An 18,843-nucleotide genomic window follows, 5' to 3' on the forward strand; every position below is an offset into this window, starting at 1 on the left:
CAGACACACCTAGAAAAACATTTTTAAAAACCCCACAAAATACATCATCTTGAAACCAAGCACCAATTGTTTAGTAAACTTAACCTATAAATGATCGCAATCATTGTGTCTTATTTTGGCTGCATTGTTCCATACAAACTGTTACACCTTTGTTTTTGTGATAAATTTGACTACAGAATACTCTATCCACTTGACAAATGCTCAGGGGTCACAGCTATTGTGATCGGTCAATAGGGGATGCTTACTCCTCCTAGGCACCTGATCCCATCTTTGGAATTTCCAGGGGTATGTGTTTAATTTGTGCTGTCCACACACTTCAACCTTCTTCCCTGCATAAAATTTCCTAGATCCACCTATGCACATCATTATTTAAAGTTTTTCTCCTTGAATAGATACCCGAACTCAAACTGGGTGGGTAGACGAATAGGTCTGTGTACGGGTTACTTTTTTAACTCAATAAAATTCTCTGTCGGCTATGCGTTTTGCAATAAAGAAATAAAATTGGAGGAATCAAGCATATATTCTACATTGGGCATGAAAAACAAAATTTCATCACAGATACCGAGACCATGTGCAGTGTTCAAGAAGGCGAGGAAATCTCTCCTGTTCGGAGAGAAAAAATAGTGTATGTATTGGATCAACATTATCTGAAGAAAGGTGTGACTTTTAGTGAGGCCAAAGCCGTTGCAAGTGCTTCTCAGTTCTGTTTCATTGAATCTTTCTGCTGTTCGGAGTGAAAATATTCTGACCCATATTGCACAGCATTTTCTAGTTAGAATAATCTAACTGTGTCTCGAAACAAGCCCTCACTACAGCTAGAATACGGCCCATATACTTGCTATTTAGCAAATCGGAGCGGATCCGCTCTGAAATGAATTTGAAGAATACAAAAGGGATTAAGCTGAAAATAACTACCAAACATGCCAATAGTCAAATTAATCAAAACAAACTTTTTTTTGGAAATTGTGTATACCTTTTATCCCTAAAAAAATAATTTATTCAAAGACGAAAATTCAACTAATTCTTTCAGCGTTTTTTCTTGCTTCAAATTTACCAGCCAGGTTACATACAACACTCTGGATTGTTTGTAGATAGAATGTTCTATCGTTAAAATGATATTGTCCTACCGGTTTTATCGTGTATTCGTAATGTAGCAGAAAGAAACACGGGCGAAACTCGCATAGTGCATTTACTAGGAACAATCTAGAGAGTTCCGAATGTAAACATGGCAGGTAATTTGAATTGAGAGAAAAACGTTGAGAAGATTAATTGGATTTTCGTATTTATATGGATTATTTCTTGGGATAAAAGGCATAAGCAATCTCAAAAAGGATTGTTTTGATTATTTTGGTAGTTATTCCCAGTGCAAATCATTTTATATTCTTCAAAATCGTTTCGGTGCGATTCTGCAATTTTTTGCAACATTGCGAGTATATGGGTGGTATTCTAACTGTGGTGAGGGCCTGTACCGAGACACAGTTAGATTATTCTAACTAGATTGTTTGTAGTTTTGAACTATTTGTCCAAATTCGCTTCCTACATGCAAATAAGGCTAGGGCATTATTTTTGGTAGCTGCAGATCTGTAGTTCTCAGAAAAAAATATATTGACAGACCAGAGAGCTACAGCGCCACCCATTGTAAAAACTGTATATTTATTGCCCACAAAAAGTTGTGCTTAATTCTTCCGAATTCTTACCTCAATCGCAAAAAAGATAGATCAAAAATAAAATTACTAATTTACTCCTCTATGAAGTACTCTCTTAGTTGACATTTGCAAGAAGTGCGTTGAACTGAAATATCTTGCAAACCAAAATGGCAGTAAAGATAGCTGAAATTTTTGATGATCTCGATTTAGGGCTGAAACGATTCACCGAAATATCGATATTGTTCGATATAAGTGCTCGGTTCAATTTTCGATTCACCATCTCGATTTTCGGTTCGATACGTTTTTTTATAATCGGGTTTGGTTAACTCTTTGAAATAGATCGGGTTCGACCTTATTTTAACAGTTTGACACACACGAGGGAGACAATTGGGATGGTAAAGTTGCAGAGTAGGCTGCCTCTGCTATTATTTATACGAATAAAGTGTTCTTAATCAACAGAACCACAAGTATCAGAGATGTGCAATTAACAAAAATTAAAATTATAACTACGCCTGTAATACATAAAGTACAACCGGTATTTTACTCATTTCTTGCGATCAAATTCCCAACCAGTGAATATTTTCCAGGCAGCATGCTCCTACTGTCAATAAATCTCCATAATTTTCTCCATTTTGCAGTACTTCCTGACTTATTTACTTCCAAAAACGATCGTTTTTTTCCTAATCCGAATTTCCTCCGTTTATTGTAAATACAAGCAGATATCTCATTAAATTATTTACGATCACTCAATCAACTGAGAGATCAGTGTGATTCACGTGAAATATATTTCTAGTGTATTTAAGGATTTAATATGAAAACAAAATGAATTTATTTTCATTCTAAATGAGCTAGTGCAAAATAATCAGAAAAGGAAAGATCTTCAGATATTTTTTTTAAATTCATTTTTATTTTCTGTCATAATCATTAATTTTATATGAGTTAATTTTTTAGTGAGAATAAAATTTTAATTTTCAAAAGATTGACCTAGTACCCTGACTTTTTCAATGATTATTTTTTTTTTCAACATTTGTTTTATTTTAATTTTTGTCCCTATATTTGGGCTAATAACTTTTTACTTGGGGCTAGTAACTTTATTGCTGCCACTAGCCCATGGGCTAGTACTTGAATTTTTAGATTGCATACCCCTGGTAGTATATTTCTATTGTATCACCACTTTTTACTCTTTCTTTTTTAAATCTGAATACGTTTTCTTTAACCTTATGAATAGTTTCGTTCTTAAATTGTATCGTATTGAAAAAATTGAATTGTGACACAAGTATTGCAATACGTATCGTATCGTGGAGGGGGCGTATCGTTTCAGCCCTATCTCGATTACAGGACCAGGAGGGCTATTAACAACAATTATCATGTATAAGCAATTTTTTGTTGTGGAAACAGTGAAAGAATATATTAGGAACACACAGCTAGTAATATTTTGAGATGACAGTTTAAATACATGGAGAAATAAATCGAGAAACAGCGCACTCTTTTGTGCGCAATAAATATACAGTTTTTTCAATGGGTTGCACTGTAGCTCTCCGGTCTATCAATTTTTTTTTCGGAAAGCTACAGATCTGCAGCTATATTTTTGGCAGCCATGCAGCCTTAAAAAAATACATAATTATTGCAAATGTTGTGAAGATAAGTATTACTAAATATGCTGAAATGAATTTAACTTAAAAGGTCAAATCAAAAGAATTCTAGCTGTGATTGCGAATTCAAATCAAAAAGTTATGGAGGTTATTATTATTATTATTTTTTTTTATAGTTTTCTTGGTATGAAGAGATCAACAAATTAATAACATTAAATGTTCAAATCCAAGATGCAGAATGATGTTTTTCTTGTAATGTTTTGCACAATTAAATCTTCTTGAACCATAGTGCAGATCTGCATGCAGCTCGCTGGTCCGGGGAATAAAGTGTGATAGAAAATCAGAGAGCTACAGTGTCCCCCACTGAAAAAATTGTATATATCTGATGCGAAACTATTAGGATGAGTGCAGTTTTATTTTTGTACAACTCTCTCAAATATGGGTTTGCATTCTGCCTATGATGTTACACTTTTCAGTATATAATAAACTCCTTTAGCCTGTGTTAACTGCATAATTATGTTTCATACATGTATATACATGATATAAACATGTTAGTTCATCTATTTTTTTTAAAATGATATTTATGACAAACTAGAACTAGAGTCTCTAAAGTTGCAGACTCCTCATGCATATGGGGATAAAAATTCTTAACTTCTTGTGGACTCTCAAAAATTTCTTTGAACAATGTGCAGCTCTCAACCCAAATTTCCTTTGTTGGTAAACATCTGTAGAGCTTACAGCGCCTGCTCTTACCTACTGTATGGACCTTACATATATTCTTTAACCACCTCCACAACAAAACCATGTGACTCGACAATTCATGTGCAAAGTGCATTGGACCAAATTATCTTGTAACCCAAAATGAGTAGGTGAAATTTTAGATGATTTAAATTTCAGGCCCAAAAGGGCTACATGTATTAACATTTATAAATGGTTTAAGGGAATGTTTTATTTGGGAATGTTTTTTAAGATATTTTAGGAACACACAGATTGGTGCACGTAAAATTCTAGAAATAAATAATAAATCGAGAAAGCTGTAGAACAAACTTTTAGTGCATCATCTTTGAATTCAAGATCACTAATTATGAAAGTTATGTCTACATTGAATTACTCTTTAATAAATAGATGGTAGAATAGAAGTTTGCCACAAAAATTACTTATGACCCAAAAGTATGTCATGGTCTTAGCCCATTAATATTGTCATTTGGACAACAAATCTAAGGTCTCTGCATGGTAGAAAAAATTATGCAATATCAGACAGAAAAAATGTAAAAGTTGTGTTCAGTATTCATTGCATTCATATGGAGAGCTATTGAAAGTTCATACTTCAAAAAATTTTAAGATAAATTGTGATCTGAGGAATGTTAGGGTGTGTGTCTTCATCTTGTAAAATTTCTACCACAACCCAAGAAACACACATTTGGTCTAGTTTCTTTAACTGCAAGAGAAGTGAGAACAATTGTGGATATTCCAAGATGGCCATAACCATACGTTGTAAGGGAGAAACATTGTTAGCTCATTCTTTGAACAAAGGTTTCATATGAGATGAGGCTGTATTAATAGGATCTTGACCCACGGTCATTTTTTTTAATATTCAAAATTGTTAGAAAAAGTGTGTTTTTTTTAGAAAAGGTCACTAGCAAGAATCTATGTTTATCAAACACAATTACATGTTCTATTAGATTAATTAATATGCATGTTATTTTTTCCTTCTGCTATGTGATCAAGCCCTAAATTTATTCCCTTGATTATTAAGATCGTTAAGACTTTAATTTACTTTTTCTTTGGTAGGGAGGAAAGAACTTGTATGAAGTGTGAGAAGAAGGCAGTTTTAGTGACTCGAGTCAACGATGCTTTCTGCAGGTAAACAAATTTTATAACGATAAACTTACTGTTTAACTACAACAATTGCTGATAAAAATGAAAAACAGTCAAGACTAAGAGTAAGGATTTTTAGGTCACCTGAGTAAACTCAGATGACCTATTGCTATCTCTTTTCGTCCGTTGTCGTACGTCGTACGTCGGTCGTAAACTTTTGAACATTTTTAGCTTCTTCTCTGGAACCACTCAACCAATTTCAACCAAATTTGGTTTACAGCATCTATGGCTGAAGGGGAACAAAAATTGTGAATTTCATGTTCCCTGCCCCCCTGGGTCCTGAGGGGTGGGGCCAAAACCACTAAAATTAATGCAATCTTTAAAAAGCTTCTTCTTTACTCCTGGACAACAAGCAGTCAAATTGTTTGCATGATTGTAATAAGCATTGAGTCCTTAACCAAAATTTTGAAATTCATGGCCTTGGGGTCAGGGGTTCTAGTGCTAGGACGGGGCTAAATAGATTCTATAGTGAAAATGCATTATTTCTTTGAAAATCTTCTTCTCTGCTCCTGGGCATTGAATAAACTAAATAAGTACATAGTTATGTTGAATAAGACTGCCTCTTCCAAATTGTGAATTTCATGGGCCCAGGGTCAGGGGTTCTGGTTTAGGGTGGGGCTCTATTGATCATAAAGTGAAAATACATAATTCTTTACTCATCGTCTTCTCTGCTCCTGAGTATTAAATAAACTAAATAAGTACATAGTTATGTTGAATAAGAGTGTCTCTTCCAAAATTGTGAATTTCATGGCCTCTTGGTCAGGGGCTCAGACAGCTGTTAGGGTGGGGTTCTATGGATTATATAGTGAAAATAAATTAATTCTTTAAAACTTTTCTTCTTTGTTCCTGAGTATAAACCAATGAACTATGTACATAGTTATGATGAGGAAGGATGCCTCTTTTAAATGCATGAATTTCAGGGCCCCAGGGTCAGGAGTTTTGGTGTTAGGGCAGGGCTCTAATGATTATGCAGTGAAAATTCATCAATTATACAGTGAAAATTCATCAATTCTTCGAAAAACTTTTCCTTTGCTCCTGGGTATTATGCCAATGTTCTAAGTACATATTAATGATGATGATGAAAGGTGCCTCTTCCAAAATGGTTAATTTCAGGGCCCCTGGGTCAGGGTACTTGGAGTGGAGGTTACATAGTCTGAAAATAGATTAATGCTTTGATATCTGCTTTTTGGTATTAATCAACCATTTATGATGATATAAAATTTATGATGAAATTTCCAGAATTTTGAAATATGTGCCCTTAGGTTCAGTGGTTCCTGTGGGGTGGGGTGCACAACTGGTTATAAGGTGGAAATGCATTTTCTCTTTGTTACTCTTATTTACCCCTGGGTACTAAGTAACCAAAGTAAGCAAGCTAAGTGTATAGTCATGATAAGCAATAGTGCCTCTTTCAAAATTTTGAATTTCATGGCCTTTGATTTAAAATACGAACCAATTCAATTGTTGGAAAGTTGTTACATGATACTCAGGTGACCTATAAGGCCCGTGGGCCTCTTGTTATTTACACAAGCATATACTAAAACCATATTTAGATACTATAGTTTATATATAGTTTATAATCAGATGCCCCAAAATACTACTGCATTTATTAAGAGTAGTCAACTAAACAGAAACATTTTGTATCAGAGAAAAAAAAAAAGTGATAAAATAAAACATATTCACGATTGAAATTGCAAGATATAGACTTCTAAACTTGTCTTTCTAACATTTCGTAATGAACTTAAACAGATCAGCAACACCTTTAATATCTTTAAGTTTACACTTTAGGTTCAGATCCTCCACTCATGAGAATCTTCTGCAATTTTATCAATAACCTCAAGGTGTTGGTTTTGTATTTTGATCATAATGAAGTGCAGGTTTCAAAAACATTTTGATGTAAATTTAATGGACCATATAAACAAACATTTTTTTTCAGTGAAAGTGAAAAACTATCAAAGTAAAAATAAATAACAAAGAACTCAGATTATTTGTTTAAGACATTAAATAAAATAAACAATACAAGAGGCTTTTATAGGGGACTTTTAAATGCTGATATCAATGGTTGAAGATATGTACAAGAGTTACAGGTGCATAGATGTAACAAAGGATCCCAGTATGTAATACATGTATTGTGTGTAGTTTAAATGTACAATGTATCTTTAACATTATATTTGCACAGGGTTCATTTAGTTCTCAAATTGTTAGTCTTTCTGACATTTCCAAAGGAATTTTCTTGAAAGAGATCATATACCCATACATTTTTGTTAAGTCTGAAGGAAAAAAAGAAAGAACTGTGAAATATAAATGAATTTATTGCATGGAGTTAACAAGAGAAAATTCCTTGCAAAGAGACTGGGATTTTCACAAGCATTTCTGTGGGTTTAGGTAAAAAAAAAACATATATATTTAATCAGTTACAATTAATTAATACTGTCTGTATTCACCCTGGAATTAATTGTTATATGCAGCTTGATTTTGCTACAGCATGTATAGATTATTTCATGTTCAAGGATTTGTAATCATGCACAGAAAGTCTTTCTTAAAGCAGGCAGTTTCCTTTTGTAGGGAGTGTTTTATGGTGTACGTGACCCATAAATTCCGGGCGGCCATCGGGAAGTCAAAGCTGATCCGCGATGGGGAGAGGGTGCTTGTGGGCGTGTCCGGGGGGCAGGCCTCCAGTTGTCTTCTACACCTGATCCAGGAGGTATGGACTGTAATTATAAATGCAACAACATTATACAATGCAAGAGATATTTTTAAATCATTTTAGGTTAAAAATGTTATGCTTTAAATATTTAATCTGTATTTTGAAGGGACTAAGTGGTCGTGCACATAAGAAGTTAAGATTCCAACCTGGACTTGTCTTTATTGATGGTAAAGTTGACATTTTTTTGAAAATTTTTCAAATGTTAATCTTCTTGAAATGAATCATTATACAATAGAGGAAGGGGTAGTTCTTACCTTAAAGCGACTGTACGGCTGCATATTGTGTGCTTTTTCATTCAAATTTACCCAATATATCATTAAGAAATATGGTATAAAGTTGAAGTTAGCAGTTTGAGAAAGATAAATACTCTCACCTCATACAAAATTAACGTAATTAGAATCTGCCGGAAAATTAAGGGTCGTACAACTTATATCTGTTTACTTGTACCAGGTGGATTCTAAAATGACACGTTCTTACATTTTAGGGTTTACAATTATAATAAAATATGAGGTACCCGGTAAAAGCAATTTTCTCAAAAGCGAAATATAATAACTCTTCAATAAATTAATAATTGTTTAAAGCATTCAGAAAAATTTAACAGAATTAGAGAATCTACGAAATCATATAATCATGTTATCGCGGCAAAATGCTAAACAAAATATTTTTCTGCAGTTCCATTACAATTTGCACTTCAAATGGCAATAATTTTTATATATCATAGGTGCATTTTTATGTTGAGTTTACATTGATTTTTTTTTACTTTGAAATCCACAGAGATACGAGAAACAATAGCTTGTATCAACAATCTGTAGAGTAGAACCTTTGGGAGCCCCGCGTGAGTGTCATCGAGACTCCGTGTCTTCATCCAAAATTATATTAATCTCCCAACTAATTGTTTTATTAGGAAAGTTGCTTTGAAAGCCCTATTTTCAGTTTCTTTTTCTTTTTGGTCGACTTTGTCAATGTAGCAGGCATACCAGGCTTCCCTCTCTTACCATGCTGTTTGTTTATGAAAACTATGCATGCATGTGGAAATTGAACACGTTGCGATATAGATATTTATGGGCCATAAATAATTATTAATTTTAATGAAATAATCAGAATTATTTAATAATGAAACTTGTAATTTTCTAAAAGTGCAAGTTTTACTGTATAGTTTGGTTATGCTATCTTGTATGGGAGCCAGTCAAAGCGCCCCCTAATAAAAACATTCCGGTCAAAGTGTCCCTTAATTTTAGTCAAAGCGTCCCCTGATTTTAGTCAAAGCACCCCATGATTTTGGTCAAAGCGCCCCCTAACATATTTTTATAGAAAAAATACCGCCCCAAAATATTGGTCAAAGCATCCCCTGATTTTAGTCAAAGCGCCCCCTGATTTTGGTCAAAGCGCCCCCTAATATATTTTTATAGAAAAAATATCTTTATATAAACAATTCTTAACTGTCCCCAAGAAATGGTCAAAGCGTCCCCTGCTTTTGGTCAAAGCGCCCCCTAATACATTTTTACAAAAAAAAGTATCGAGTCAATCCTCAAGCAATGGTCAAAATGTCTCCTGATTTTGGTCAAAGTGCCCCCTTATAGAATTTTTTTCAGGTAACTGCCAAACGATGATAATATGATAAATACAAAACAGTTTTATTCTGTAACGTTTGTAAAAATATTAGGGGGCGCCTTTACCAAAATCAAGGGACCCTTTGACCAAAATCGGGAACGTTAAGACCATTGCTTGGGGACGGTTCCCGGACGATTTTTCCTAAGAAAAAAATGTAAAGGGGCGCTTTGACCAAAATCAGGGGGTGCATTGACTAAAATCAGGGGACGCTTTGACCAATATTTGGGGGTGGTTTTGTAACATCATTTTACTGTACAATTCTATAAGGGGCGCTTTGACCAAAATCAGGGGGCATTTTGACCAAAATCAGGGGAGGGGATTTTTGGAGGATTTATAAAGTATTATACAAACCATTGTAGAGGGTGTGACAGTGGGTATGTCAGCTGAGGAGAGACTGACAACATGTACTCAGGTGTTAGAGATCATGGAAAAAACGGGATTCCCCTGCTACCTCAAGGCTCTGGAACAAGTAAGCCCCCCCCCCCCCCCCCCCCCCCAAACACACACATAGTCCCATCCCTTTGAGTTTGAAGACTGAACAAGGTAATGCAAATTCATTCAAAAATATAAAAAAATATTGGCCTCAAGACTTTGGGATATGTTCAAAAGTTGTTCCCCTTCATGCAGACCTTTGAATAATTAAATGTCCTTTTTGTACCTAAAAGCTCTGGATTTAGTGAATTGGTTGCACTGTAGAAAAAACAATTACTATGAATGCAAAAGGATATTTTCATAAATATCAAATAATTCTTCAATCCTTTATAATGATTTTTTTCATAAGTACACATACATTAATCTAAAGCACAATCCCAAATGATGCTGTTTGATCAAAGACAAAGAACTTATCTAATCATAATTTTGTAAAGCACAATAATCCAAAATTAGAAAGGAAAACTCTTATTGTTGAGATTGTGAATAAACTATTGTTTTTTTAACCTTGTATAGGCTATGGAGTTGGACAGAGAGAATGCTTCAAACTCGCCACAGTTATCTGCAGTCACAACAGAAACAAAGGAAATGGATACAACCTCAGAGACTTCTGGTAAAACTACGGAAAATATGACTAAATTCCACAAGTATGACGAGGCAGAGGAGAAGCTTAAAGGCCTTCTAAACTCCCTGAAGTCTGTCACTGCTAAAGAGGACCTTATCAAGTGTCTCAGGTACAGATATTGATAGGACAAAAAAAACTTACCCAGAGTACCTGGGACAGACTTAATATTATTAACATATACCATAGTTGTTAAAATTCATTCTTAAATTTTAGCAATATTTGATGCACAAAATAAATTACTTCAACATGTTGAAATCATTATTTTTATAGGTAATGTGCGACTTTGAAATTTTGTAGGCAGTGTCAAATTTATAATTTTGAACTTATACCTTTAATTTTGTTTAGTAATGTGTTTTGATACCTATTACTTTCTTGATCAAAATGGGACTATTGTGTAAAATTTGTGTAAAGAGAAGCAGCAAAAAAAACACAAAAAAACAAGAAAAACAAAAGATTACAGGTATTTGATCTTTCTTAATTAGTTTGAAATCCATTTTTTAGACAGAACATTCTGATTGACCTTGCTCGTAAGAAAGGTTACTCCAAGGTCATGTTGGGTCACTGCAGCACCAGACTGGCTGTCCATCTCCTGACTGACATAGCTCAGGGCAGGGGGGCACATGTCGCCATGGATACAGTAAGTCCCATAGATCATTGAAAGTTTTTACTCAAGTAGCTTACTGAATAAGTAGAATTTTTAGCGAGGATTTAATTTTGGAATTTTTAACTAGGGTTTAGATCTCGCTAAAATTGAATATCGCTAAAATAAATTGTGTTTTATTTGTAATAGCTTTAGTGATCATTTTAAAATTGCTAAAATTACTTCTCGCTAAAACCTGAAAAAAAATTTGAAGGAGAAAGTGCTAAATTTGCATCTTGCTAAAATTTAAGTACATAATAAAATAAGATTGAATGAATGAAAATGATAAGCTTTTGGTTTTACAAAATATCTTTGAAGTGAAAATTGTAGGTAAAATTTAAAGAAACAAGAGGCCCATGGGCCACATCGCTCACCTGAGAAGCTTTGGCCATTCTGTTCTTTACCAGATTTCCCCCTTGTAATACATATTGTGACCCCACCCTACCCCACTGATCATAATTTAAACAATTTGAAATCTACACTACCCCAGTATGCTTCCATATAAGTTTCAACTTTGATTTTCATATTTTTTCTATATATTTCTATGTAAAACTTTGATTCCCACATTGTGGCCCCGCCCAACCCCGGGGGGTCATGATTTGAACAATTTAGAATATACACTACCCCAGGATGCTTCCAAATAAGTTTCAGCTTCTCTGGCTCAGTGGTTCTTGAGAAGAAGATTTTCAAAGATTTTTCTTTTATATTTCTATGTAAAACTTTGATTCCCCATTGTGGCCCCACCCTACCCTTGGGGGTCATGATTTGAACAATTTAGAATCTACACTACCCTAGAATGCTTCCACATAAGTTTCAGCTTTTTTGACCCAGTGGTTCTTGAGAAGAAGATTTTAAAAGATTTTTCCTTTATATTTCTATGTAAAACATTGATTCCACATTGTGGCCCCGCCCAACCCCCGGGGGTCATGATTTGAACAATTTAGAATCTACACCACCCCAGGATGCTTTCATATAAGTTTCAGCTTTACTAGCCCAGTGGTTCTTGAGAAGAAGATTTTCAAAGATTTTTTCTATATATTTCTATGTAAAACTTTGATTCCCCATTGTGGCCCCGCCCTACCCCTGGGGGTCATGATTTGAACAATTTAGAATCTACACTACCCAAGGATGCTTCCACGTAAGTTTCAGCTTTTCTGGCCCAGTTGTTTCTTGAGAAGAAGATTTTCAAAGATTTTTCCTTTATATTTCTATGTAAAACTTTGATTCCCCATTGTGGCCCCGCCCTACCCCTGGGGGTCATGATTTGAACAATTTAGAATCTACACTACCCAAGGATGCTTCCACATAAGTTTCAGCTTTTCTGGCCCAGTGGTTCTTGAGAAGAAGATTTTCAAAGATTTTTCCTTTATATTTCTATGTAAAACTTTGATTCCCCATTGTGGCCCCGCCCTATCCCCGGGGGTCATGATTTGAACAATTTAGAATCTACACTACCCCAGGATGCTTTCATATAAGTTTCAGCTTTACTGGCCCAGTGGTTCTTGAGAAGAAGATTTTTTAATGACCCAACCCTATTTTTGTCTTTTCTTGAATATCTCCCCTTGCGAGGGGATATGTCCCTTCATTTTAACAACTTAAATTCCCCTTCACCCAAGCTTTGTACCAAGTTTGGTCAAAATTGGCCCAGTGGTTCTTGAGAAGAAGTCGAAAATGTGAAAAGTTTACAGACGGACGGACGGACAGACGGACGGACAGACAGACGGACGGACAGACGGACGACAGACAAAATGTGATCAGAAAAGCTCACTTGAGCCTTCGGCTCAGGTGAGCTAAAAAGTCCTGCGTACACTAAATGTACTACCAACATTATTGAGAGGGAAAGAACATTTTAATCTGTGAAAGGCATTTGATAATGTAATGTGTTTTTGACTGTTTGCTATTCAAGCTTTAATTCTATCACATAACTTATCATCAACAGGCATTTGCGGATACAAGATGCAGTGACATCACCATTGTTAGGCCAATCAGGTATGTCCTTCATATTTTACTTTTATACAATTTTATAATTGTGAAGTCTTATGGTGTCTCTAATTTATCTTGTTGTTCATGTCCTATTTCAGAGACTTCAGCAGTAAAGAGGTCACAATGTACAACATCCTGAACAACGTACCCAATGTTTTTATTCCGACAATTACTACCAAGGTAATTAATTGTCTGTATTTATGAATTTATGTATTTATGAAAGACCTATGTCAAAGAAGTTGATTTTACTTGGTGCAATGCATATTCTTGAGTTGTTCTTGTAGTTAGATGTAAGTTCAGTAATTATGGCTTTTTGGAAATTCTTGGTTTTTAGATTTTCAAGAAAGAAATAGCTTGTTTTAAATTTTGTTTTAATTATTGATCCGAGATCAATACTGTATACAGGGATCCCTTTCACCCTACCCTCATTTTGGTGAATTTAAAATGGGGCAAATTCAAAGAATACAGTATAATTTCTACAACAAAACTACGACTGGGCGAATCTAAAATGGGGCAAAATTGTTTGCAAGTATGAAAGGGCGAAAATAACATGGGGGTGAAAATAACCCTGTATACAGTATATAATGTATATAATTTATATTACCCCCAAAAGAAACACTGGCTTGAAAATCTTGTAAATGAAAAAAAAAAATTAACTTTGTGGTACAGGTATATCATTGTCTCAAGCCATGGTTTGGAGTGCATATTTTGACCATGGTTTGCGAAGCTGTTGGTACACATACATGTATATTAGAATGTTCTTTGATCTAGGCCCCTGACAGTATAAGTATAGAGCACCTTACAGAGAAGTTTGTGACAGGGCTGCAGGCAGACTATCCCTCAACAACCAGCAACATAACGAGGTATACCTACACAGTGATAAAAAATGTGATCAAGATAGGCAATATCATGAGGTTATTAAGTAATTGTAATATTTCTACCTTCAAAACCTGTGGTTTTCTATTGAATGTTTATGAAACTTAACTTCATCCTTTGTCTTTGTTTTTTAAATAAATTTTTAGGACTGGTGAAAAGTTGCACACGGAAAAGAAAAAGGACACAGAGAGTCAGTGCGCTGTTTGTCAGGTGTTAATTTAAATTGTCTTTCATGTAAATTAGGGATGGCATTTGCTATAAACTGGTTAACCAATTACATGTAACTGAGAATTAATACTTAAAAGTCAGACAGTTTATTATAGTTGCACTTATGGGTGAAAAAACTAGAATAGATACATTCTTTACATAAGGACTGACAAAAAAAATTATATTTTGAAATGGCCAACCTGTTAATTGATTGAAACAAAATTGCAGTGTACTGATGAGCAATTCTGCATGTGATCCCTATTTAATTCAAATAAAATTTACATTACCAGATAGTGTTTTCAGAACATTAGAACTTACTACAATAATTGAAAACCAATAGAATTAGGTAAGATTGTTGGCACTGTCTGTAAGTAATGAATTGACATTAGTACAAAAGAAATTAAAAATTAAGGCTAAATCTTTTAACAATCCAAATGACCTATGAGATGTTTGCTTATACTTACGTCTGTGGTGGGAAGCAGATGATGGTCAATGATCAATGACACCCCCCCCCCCTCCAAGCCCTGGATTGGACACCCTCTGGTTTTCTCTCCAGCATAAGATGGTACCCATCATTAAAGCTGGATGGAATAAATACAAATGAAATGCATTGTCTAAGGACTCACATGCAACTTCAAGTGTCCAATGTAAGGCTTGAACCAGTAACCTTTGAGTTTCTGGCCAAACACCTATGACAATGGAGCCATATGCTCCACACTAAGATATAACACACTAATAAACGGAAAAACAGATTTAAATAAATTAAAAAGATTTTTTTTTTTAAAAACTGATAACTTTTTTTTGTCGTTTTAGGCACCCCTGGACACAGATGTGCCTCCATCATCAGCCCTCAGTGCTGTCCAGTTCTCGGAGACTGTGTCGCGTTGTAGTAGTGTGACTCTGTCTATCTGTAACAGTGATAAAGAGTGTTGTGGGCGGGGTGATGGGAGTTGTCAATCAACAGATCTAAAGTAAGTCAAACTGATAAAGAGTGTTATGGGTGTGGTGATCCAAAGTAAGTCAAACGGATGAAGAATGTTTGACTGTGTTAAGGGTGAAGTGCTCCCTTTGTTTTCACTAATTTTTTTTTCTCTTACTCTTTTTAAATGCATTGTTTCTTGCAATTATTATTTACTAGTTTAGGAAGGATATTTTTTGATTATGTGTTTTGTTGTTTCAAAGAACTGTGAACAATAACTCCTGATTCCTGCGTACATTTTACACATAACGCAATGTTTGGAATATTTGCTATAAAGTGTTTTTTGAATGTAAGGTTCACTTCATTAGTTATTGATAAATTGCTCCAATACCAGTGTTAATTAACTAATTGCTGATTTATATGGTACAATTTTATACAATCATATAGCTGTTTTCAGTCTATTCATATGCCCCTTCCCATAGAAAAATGCTATTGCTCACAGGTCTTATGTGTTTGAAATTTCATGTAAGAGTAGCTTTCCTTCTTCAATTAACATACTCAGAGAATATTTTATGGATATTCAATGATGATTCTTTATTTTAGGTTAACAAGAGAGGAGGTGATATCAGCCTTGTGTTATGCTTGCAGACTCTTGATAAAAGAATTGGTGAGTCTAGATGTCATTGACAATTATGAAATTAAAATATCTGATCAGGCCATTTTACTTTTTATTTTCTTTTTATCTACTTATTTTTATAAAACAATTTTTGACTTGTGCTCAGTTAAAATAGTCAAGATGGCAAACCTAAATAAAGAAATCAGTGTGGCCATGTACCCAAGTAGGTCAAAATGTCAAAAATGCTATCCACAACCATGAAAGGTCCATAATATATAGTGAATGATGGAGTGTTGCTGACTTTTGTGAATTTGATTCAAGTATCAAATAAAAGTTAAACACATCCTCAACTTTCATTATGTAACATGTTGATTTTAATGGAATTTTCTAACATGCATATTTACATTAATGCAAAAGGCAACCTAAAACTTCTAAAACTTAAAATAGCTGTTTAAAATTTGGGATGATTTGCTTAACAGGCATTAATCTTTTGATTTTGATGACATTTTTTTTTCTTAAATCCATTCACTAGTTTGATCATTACAGTATTTAAAATTTCACCAAATAGGGATTGACTGTGAATTTTTTTAAAGTGTCAATAATTTTTCAATAAATTTGAAAATAAAATTATAAAATTGGATTGCTAAGGAGCTAATGCTTGGTTTATATTATATAATTAATTAATTCACAACTTTAATAGTTATTAACACATTTTCTACCTGCATGGATAACCAGTCAGAAGCATGTAAAACTGTGTTATCTAAAAAAAAGAAATGAAAAAACCTATTAGACTGTGGAATTTATAGAAAAAAATGTCAGTGATAGCAATGACATCATTACTTTGAACCTTTTGCCCACACATTGTCATAGATTTTATCATTTCTTGTATATATACGTGTATTTAGCATGTCTTATTCATAAATGTTTGCAATGGTGCTAATGTAGTGATATTACATATACACTCTATTCACAAATGTTCTAGATATCTATTCCATGATTTCATAGTTTTTTCTAGACTGCATAATTGGATTCTAGTGAATGTTCTTTATTCACATTTAGTTTGATAAGATTCACATTTTTATTTTCAAATCTTGTCTTTGCTAAAAGAAGTATCTACAATGAATATTATTTTGAATGAAAATGAACAGTGTAATTTAAAAAAATGTTATAACAAACCTCTTTTTTTTTTTCTTTTTTTAACACAGGATGATGTGAACAGGTTGCCTAAGCATATCCTTGATGACATTAGAAAGAGACAAAGAAGGTATGCAATAAAAAAAAAAGAGAAACTTCAGAAATATTTATATATGAAAACCATAATTATCCTAAACTGAAATGAATAGATTTAAATGAGGTTGATGTATTCAAAATTTAGAACATCACTAGATATTGAGTGGTTGGCGTGTATTCTATTTATAAAAGATTTTTTTTTACAATATTCACAAATTAATACATGTACAAGTATTATCATGTTGTCTGTACCAAAACTGCCTAAAAATGAAACTGGATTTTTCAAGTACACATACAGTTTGCTTTTAAATTAGTAGTTTACTTATAACGTTTGTTGTTGTATATACTTATATTCTCTGCTATTTTGTATTACTTATATTGTATATATGCTTATAATTCTGTTTATTGTATATGTAGGGTAAAGATGAAGACAGAAATCCAGGATTTCCTACTGGACACAGAGGATCAAAATTAGAATAATACAGATTTTTAAGAATATTTTTCTGTTGTACAGAAGAGTAAAGTATTGACTAATTTTATGAATATTTAAAATAAAAGAAATGTACATGTGATTCTTGGGAAGTTGTTATAAATTTCATTTCAACTTTTATTTTAAAAATGTTAATATTGCCCATGGCAGTAAAATTTGGAGAATCTTGGGTTATACATTCATAACCCTCACACATTTTGTGTGACCTATGAACTAATTACGTCCTTATTTGGTTATCATTATCAGGTCTGGTACAATCACTAGATTTAGCTACGTAGCTTGATTTACCTACATAGCTTTATTTACCTACCTGAGGTAGCTTTATTTAGCTACCAAATCCATTTATTTCTATAAAAAAGCATTTTTCTCAGGGTGTGCAAAAAACATCATTTTGATGCAGTGATCATTTTCAACTTTGAACTTATCTGATAACAACTCATGATAAAATCCCTCTTGGAAAAATGTTTTTTTCTGCACAATTGCAATCAAAGTTCTGAAAATTTTGGGGCTATGTATGACAGTTAGAACAGTTACTCCTTGAATAAAATGACAAAGAAGTCCAGTTACGGTTAACATGATAATAGGTCGGTTATTATTCAGCACAATGTGAGGTACAGTGTAATCATACTCAGCCATGCCTCGCCACACGCATGAGAGAGGACAGATAACCAAACAATGGAATTACATGTTTTGCTCTAAATTCTCCAAATACAGCAATGTATAAACTAATCTCTGCTTTGGATTGTTTTTTAAGCCTCCCTAATATAAATGTCAATAGTCATTTAATTGCGATAAAAAGAAAACTTTTGAAAAGTTACATTGAAATAGCTAAATAAAGCTACCAGAGGTAGGTAAATAAAGCTACGTAGGTAATTCTACCTACGTAGCTTAATCTAGTGATTGTACTGGACCTGATTATGTCAGAAAGTGTAATTCACATTTAGATTTATGAATGAGACAGAGCAACAGAGACCAATGTGGAGGGTAGGAGAGGTTACTGTGTCAGGCTACTTTAGTATATTGACAGTGCATCAAAAGTCAACTTTTAAACTTTATAACTCTCACCATGATGAACTTATATAGTGCATGGACAGTTTATTATCTGCTGTTTATTTTTTACTGCAATTTGGTATGTTTCGGAAACAAAGTTTGGATCATATTGTGTTTTAATTACTTTTTTCCTCAGTTCTCCTCTGATACTGTTTTTGTCTGTCATTATATGGATTAATTTAAGATACCTTGACTGGATTTACATGAAAGCAAGCACATGGTCTTCACTCTAATTTTCTGACACAAGTGTCTTTATAATGTACATCCTTGTACCTGGACAAAAATACTTTCACTTTTAATAATATACAGTTATATATTATAAGTATTAAATTCTTCAATATAATTAC

At 33.7% G+C, this 18,843-nt stretch overlaps 1 protein-coding gene across 1 annotated transcript; it reads left to right on the forward strand.

Moving 5' to 3' along the window:
- Positions 1–509: 509 nt before the first annotated feature.
- LOC134261375 (cytoplasmic tRNA 2-thiolation protein 2-like) lies at positions 510–17,529 on the forward strand. Its single transcript, XM_062743815.1, has 15 exons — positions 510–625; positions 5,030–5,101; positions 7,679–7,817; positions 7,927–7,987; positions 9,791–9,900; positions 10,377–10,594; positions 10,987–11,122; positions 13,065–13,114; positions 13,207–13,288; positions 13,880–13,971; positions 14,131–14,194; positions 15,005–15,162; positions 15,714–15,777; positions 16,932–16,990; positions 17,374–17,529. Exons 1-15 carry the CDS (start codon positions 570–572, stop codon positions 17,429–17,431), a joined length of 1,419 nt encoding a protein of 472 aa, XP_062599799.1. The 5' UTR covers positions 510–569; the 3' UTR covers positions 17,432–17,529.
- The last annotated feature ends 1,314 nt before the right edge of the window (positions 17,530–18,843 follow it).

Source organism: Saccostrea cucullata, unplaced genomic scaffold (genome assembly GCF_032062105.1).
Source record: "Saccostrea cucullata isolate Sc308-1 unplaced genomic scaffold, CSIRO_AGI_Scuc_v1 ctg627, whole genome shotgun sequence".
NCBI lineage: Eukaryota > Metazoa > Mollusca > Bivalvia > Ostreida > Ostreidae > Saccostrea > Saccostrea cuccullata.

Excerpts from the sequence above, each read along its gene's own strand:
- LOC134261375 (XM_062743815.1), top strand. The coding sequence starts at position 570 with ATGTGCAGTGTTCAAGAAGGCGAGGAAATCTCTCCTGTTCGGAGAGAA. Across the intron at positions 7,988-9,790 it reads TGGACTTGTCTTTATTGATG|AGGGTGTGACAGTGGGTATG; the intron begins GTAAAGTTGACA and ends AAACCATTGTAG. Across the intron at positions 14,195-15,004 it reads GTCAGTGCGCTGTTTGTCAG|GCACCCCTGGACACAGATGT; the intron begins GTGTTAATTTAA and ends TTGTCGTTTTAG.